Source organism: Pyxicephalus adspersus, chromosome 4, assembly GCF_032062135.1.
Source record: "Pyxicephalus adspersus chromosome 4, UCB_Pads_2.0, whole genome shotgun sequence".
Taxonomy (NCBI): domain Eukaryota; kingdom Metazoa; phylum Chordata; class Amphibia; order Anura; family Pyxicephalidae; genus Pyxicephalus; species Pyxicephalus adspersus.
The window spans coordinates 116,855,676-116,862,099 of NC_092861.1; the positions used below are offsets into that span (position 1 = coordinate 116,855,676).

Below are 6,424 nucleotides of genomic sequence, written 5' to 3' on the forward strand. Positions count from 1 at the left end.
TAGATTTAGGTTAATCGCAAGGATAATTGTAAGACTGCAGTTTAATAAAATTGTGAATTGTTAAAGGATAATCAGTGAGAAAATAACCCCCTTTACAAACCCCAAAGATCCCCAATGCCAAATGTTGTTGGTCTTGGAATTGTGCTTGCATAATCAAATAGTGGGCCAGTTAGCCACAGTTTGGGGACCTCCTAGCAACCCTTGAAGGAAATCTAGGGTTCCATGGATTCTTAGCTCAGAATGGCTGAGTTTTCTGTTGTGTTGTTGAAGGGTTAGCAGCTGGTTTCTGAGAGGCAAAAATATTGCTTTTAAAAACCAAAATCCTTATTCAAAATCAGTCATTTTAGCCTAAACAGAATTTTTTACTTTGTTGGAATATCTATCCATGATGAAGACAATATTTCACTTCTACACAAGAAGAGGGAAAGAGTAAGAGAACCCTGAATGAACTTAATTCGGGTGTGTGAGAAATGGCAGAGAACTCTTTTCATTATTCTTTGGCTCTATCTTTGGTCTCCCTTAACGTTTTTTTTGTGGTAGGATAATATTTTACTTTTTAAATCAGGCATTATTCCTGTTTTAAATAACCAATGTAAAGCCTGTGGTTGAAAAGCAATAAACATGTCAACATTATAAATGCTGATCAGGCTGAAATTGTTAGCACAAACAATTGTGTTTCTTTTTCTTTTCCAGTGATTAATGCCATGATCGATCCAGATGGCACTCTTGATGCTCTAAACATGTTGGGATTTGGAAGCCCATTACCTTCAACACATTCAAACTCAAAACATAGTTTATTACACGCCATCAATTTATCAGCTCTTGCTCATGCAGAGAGCAGAAGCAGTCGGTCAAATGTGAAAGCAGTATCCTCAGATGCTGACGGTGCTCAGTCGAGCCCTGATTTTAGTCTACATTTTAATAGGTTCAATCCTGATGGAAAAGAAGACTCTACATCACAAGAATAGGATTATGGCTATAAATTATTTATAGTGAAAAATTCAACAATCTTGTGTTCTGTTTTCATATATACAGCTTGTGCTGATCTACAAAACACTTCTAAATAACCGAAACTCAGAATGTGGTACAGTTTTTCTTTTTCTAATGTATATTTCAACATGAAAACCAAATCACATCTTTCAAACGATGGTAAACAGTTGCCTATTATTTAAGTTAATTTTTATACAAACTACAGGTATAAAGTAGCAGTCTGTATTACTAACTAGGAGGGGAAACTTTTGGGAGGGTAAACATTTTGATAGTATTTGCAAAAAAATGATTTCCAGAAATGCTTCCGTATATAAGTGCATTGTTCTCATGAAAATATAATATGAAATAATGTGATTCGCTTTAAAAGTGTGTGAACACCAACAATAGAACAGTTTGAACTGTTTTAAAATCTTTTAGATTACAAAAAGATTTTGCACTGTTGTTGCATTAAGAAAATCTCACATTGAAAATAATTCCGTTATTCAAATACTGTTAATGAATAACATTTACTAGTCACTTCTGTTTCATATTTTTATGTATGATGTGATTTTATACTTTTACGTTGTTCACTCGCAAACCTTTTACGTCACTGAGAAATAATAATGAAAGAGCACTTGTGCCTTTGTCGTGCAGACAAATAAGACATTGTTCACATGGGTACTTTGACCCATGTTTGCTCTTAATACATTTATGTATAGCTGAAGCATGGTAACAGACAGTTATAGTCTTTACGCTTGCAGAACCGAATTCTGTTTGTATTGTTTTGTTAAAGCAGAACTCTAGGCATTAAAGTCAAATTGAGCAGCTAAATACATCCTAGATGCATAAAAAAAGGTATGCAAAGGTTTATATTAGTTTTAAAAATTGGCCACATCTTAACTGGAAAAGCCTGTCCCCTGCCAGCAAACTGTTGAGGATTCTTGTTCTCTGCAGGGAAGCAGCAATCCCATAGTTGACATGTCTCCAACACTGTTCAAAATGAATTGTGTTGTGGAAACAAGTGAGTTACTGCAGCACAACATCCATAGGCAGTTTTGAACCTATACTTAGACTTTGCACACTTTTTGTATTGGTGCACCTGTAAAATGTTTGGCTGATTTTAATTGCGTTCAAATTAATAATAATCCTATGACAACCGAGGGCAAATTTCTCAAATCCACAGCACCAGCATGTGGATGGACACTCCGACATCACTGTATACAATCCAGGACAAAAAAAGCACTATTTTCTTCATCAGTCTGGGGAGAATGATTAGGTTAGGCTTTAAATCATTATGAGGAATAACATTGGCTCCAGTTTATAGTTAGGTTGAAAAAAAGATAAGTTCATAAAATTCAACCACTAGGGAAAAAACCCTATAGACATAGTTGATCCAGAGGAAGGCAAAAAACCCTGGTATTGTTTATTATTATTATTGGAGATGTGTTTTTATATATATATATATATATATATATATATATATATATATATACACACACATACACACAGTCTCATTTTGGTCCCCAAGCATATTAGCTTCTGAATCTAATCTGAAGCTAATTCTGAATCCTTTTTATACTTGAGAAGGAGATGTAGCAGAATAAAGGGTTATCAGAGCCATGGCCCAGAGTAAACAACAATTGGTTAAAAATTGTTTTTGGATTTATTACAGCTGTAAAAAAATTTCTATAAACTTTAATGTCACCAACCTGTAAAAAAATTGATCCTAACTTTGCAGTTAGCATTATTTAAGTTTATTTTGTGTTAGTGTTTCCATTTACTATCCTACCGGTATGTATGTATATATACATTTTCTATATCTACTTAATGGGCTTAACAATGTACCCTTTTTTTTGTATTTTTTTACTAGACAATAATTCAACTAACCTACTAATTCTAGGTACTACTGCTTTTCCAAGCAAATTTGTGAACAAATTTATTAAAGCATTAACAATATTCTGTTTCACAGAATGATTTTAGTTTGGTGCAAGCCAATGCTGACAACGCAAAGGTTGATGTTTTTTTTCTGGTACAAGTAAGGATCTATCATCATCATCATATCACAAATGCTTTGTGTGTTTGTGTACTTTACTGCACTTTATTTCATGATCTGTGTGAAAAGAATGCCTTATAATATTGACAAAAAGAATTCTCTAAAAGAAGTCTCATTCTAAAAATGTATTACAAATCCATTCAAGAGCTTTCATCTATAGGGCCAATTCAAGCTTGCTAGTAACTTAAGTACTCTACCTCAGTCTCAACTGCTTTCCAAACTGCTCTCTTTCACTTGAAATGGAAGCAGTTGGGAACCATTTTGTGGTTGTGATTGCAGTGTATTGGCTTATATTTTAATTTATTATCTTAATATAATAAAAATATAAATGATACCTCTTCTTTGGCACAGTCCTCTGCAGACTCTCAATCCAGAATGGTGGCTTTCCCAGTTGAATAATGCCTTATTCATTTCAGCCCATTTTCTTTTAATTCTCAGTGTATCGTAGATGTTACGATCACAGGGGCCTTGCATTCACAACACAATGGTGCAGAGAATGTTGACATTATTATATATCATTGATACCTTCAGTATCCATCTAAAATCAGAGAAGAGGAATATGATCCTACATGCCATATGACAGCCTAAAAGTAAGTAAAAATACATTCGGTGGTCTCCAAGGGGAGGTTGGATTCAGGCCTTAATATATTTTTGTCAATACCTTAACGGGTGCATTGGGGAGCACAGGGCAAGGGCTTTTATTTATAGGAAACATGTTTTGATATTTTTCATTAATCTGTTAGATGTTACTAGTTCTAGTTCCATATCATTTGTGGGTTAAAAGAAATCATCTGAAGGTAATAAAACAAATGCGATTACTGCTCACACAGTTTAGTGCAATGACATTGGTAATGTTCCTTAAAAACACTTGCAGAAATATTTTTTTTTTCATTTCCTATATAAAGACATTTTGCAATGAAAAAAAAATCTGTAAGCACTTGAATGCTTAAAAATGGCCCCAAATATATTTCTCTAGATTCTCTAATTTTTACAATCTTTATTATTTCCCATGAAAAAAAAATAATCTGCCTGTGGTCAGCATAAATATACATAGCTGTTGCTTGCTTCTCCTTTCTAAAATTCGTTCAGAAGCAGTGCCAAGCTGCTGAACTGTGTAGGTTTAGTTATTGTTTTGCCTATGAATAATAGACGTTTATAAATAATAACAAAATATCATATTTCATTGTTACTAACTGGAAACTGGAATACACATTTTTGTCCCTTTCAATTTATTTATACCACTATTTTGTTTTTAAATAAGTACAACAGTGGCAAGCTAAAGTCTAAGTAGAAACCATCATAGATTTTAGCTCTGTGAATTTACTAGGTTACACGGTCACTACAGCTTACTGCTCTCTTTTTTTCTTTCTATATTTTTATTTTTTTAATCTGAAGTAAGCAGAGAAAATAGATGTTTAGTGGTTTGCATCTGAAAAGTGCAGGCTTTATCATTGTTAGTCAAGGACACTATTATTGTCATTTAATGTATATTCTGATTGATTCAATATATATACATGCTTGCTATGTTGGCACTGCAACATTTTTTTTTCTATAGGCAATATACATTTTTTAAATGTTATTTTACTGTAATTTGTAACTCCTTGTTCATGTCAGAAACCGTTGAAATGTTATGTTTTATTGGGTAAAAAAAACTTTTTATTTGATTTCCATTTGGACGTCATTTAACTCTTTTTTTTTTTTTTTTTTATGTGTTACATTATCTGTGAAATTCTTCATGCACAGGCCTTAAAGAAAATCCTGTTAAGATGATCATACATGTTACAGTCTGATTATGTAGTCTCATTTTGGATTTACTTGCCTAATGTCAAATAGGTTGTTTAGGTTGGTTCCACATACATAGGAGATTGTTTAAAAAATTAAGTGTCTGGCCAATCTGTTTTACAGACTGGTGTTCAAGCACTGCCAATTTGTCACTATAGCCAACTTTGGCTATAAAAATTGTCCTCTTAGGAAGAAATCTGTGCAAAATATCACATGATATCATTAAAAAGTGTTTCTTATTAAGCCCTCTATTGATTTGGGAGCCGGAGATGCCTAAGCATGGAGATTTAAATCCAAAAAAACTTCACCGGTGTTCCAAAAATAATGTGTCACAAATTATTTGAACTTTAAATCTGATTCAGAGTTGGCTTAGTCTAAAGGAGGATATTGTAAAACAGTTATAGTTAAATAGGAATAGTATTTTTACTATGTTTTTGTGACATTTCAAGCTGAAATGACAATAGAGCCTTTGTAAAATAAGTATATACGTCCTTCGTAAAAAAATAAATATATATATATAACTATTGTCATAAATATACTTTATTCTTTTTTATTTATCTTTTTGTACAAATTTTCAGTTTATTTATTTATTTTCTTTCTTTTCTTTTTTTGTTATTCCATGTTGTTACTCTTCCTCTTTTTCAATAAAAGAGTTACCTTGGCAAAATGATTGTGTGCTTTTTTTGGCATATCATTGAAATATAGAAGTTGATTTTCTGTGCCAAATATAAATTTACTATAATGACAGATATTTGTATAGGGTAAGCAATTACAGGATACGGGAGAGATGCATACAATTATAAATGTGTATATTATAAATACAAAAATGGCTCAGTAACATTTGTTGATGACATTATAGTTCTGGTCACTTTTGTAGAGCTTGTTTGTTGGAAGGAAGACTTTTCCTGGTGCATTGTGGAAGAGCATTTTTAAAAACTGTGTCTGGGTCATCTCACCTGTCTGAGTATTTAGAGGTCTTACAGAGTCTGCAGGACTTTGGTCTTGAGTGACTTGAACTAGTGACTCCGTCCACTGCCGTATTTTACCTATAAAAATACACAAAATGTAAAGGGACAGTTACCATTATGACCGTCAGAAACTACAAAAACAGGCCAGATGCCTGCATAACACATTAACTGGCTACAATCTATACCATGTATATAACGGACATTTCGGTAATATTATAGGTAGAGCCAAACAACACTCAAAAGTCTAGGGAGTCACTACACCAAACAGATGAGTAAAACTGTAGGAAAGTCCTGATCTTTATATCTGTGCAATAATATAACCATTGTATGTCTATGATTGGTTTGTATTTTCCAAGGAGATCCTGTTGTGCTGGACTGCAAAACACAAATCTCTGATAAAAATTTGCCATGGGAATGTGTACTGATAGATTCTGTAGCTTGATTGATATAGTTCTGTATTTTTTCTACAGAAGTTTCCACCAACTCAATCCAGAACCTGCTATTCGTTTTAGATTCAGTATTTTCTAGAGGTTTTCCTGCCTACAAAGATTAAGGAGTAAAAGCTTTTTCCTAAACTGCCTAAGGTTGCAACAATTCTGCGTGTAACAGGTATGGTTGTATATTATCTATGATCCCAGGAAACCATTCTCAC

The 6,424-nt window shown here is 33.0% G+C and overlaps 1 protein-coding gene across 5 annotated transcripts in view; it reads left to right on the forward strand.

The window, feature by feature from the left end:
* The window catches only part of CEP170 (centrosomal protein 170), a 43,754-nt gene extending 38,283 nt beyond the window's left edge, over positions 1-5,471 (forward strand). For all 5 annotated transcript variants that reach the window (XM_072409396.1, XM_072409395.1, XM_072409397.1 and 2 more), the window contains one exon: positions 694-5,471. In XM_072409396.1, the coding sequence (XP_072265497.1) occupies positions 694-968 (275 nt within the window). In that variant the 3' untranslated portion in view covers positions 969-5,471. The remainder of the gene's footprint in view (positions 1-693) is intronic.
* Positions 5,472-6,424: the final 953 nt, after the last annotated feature.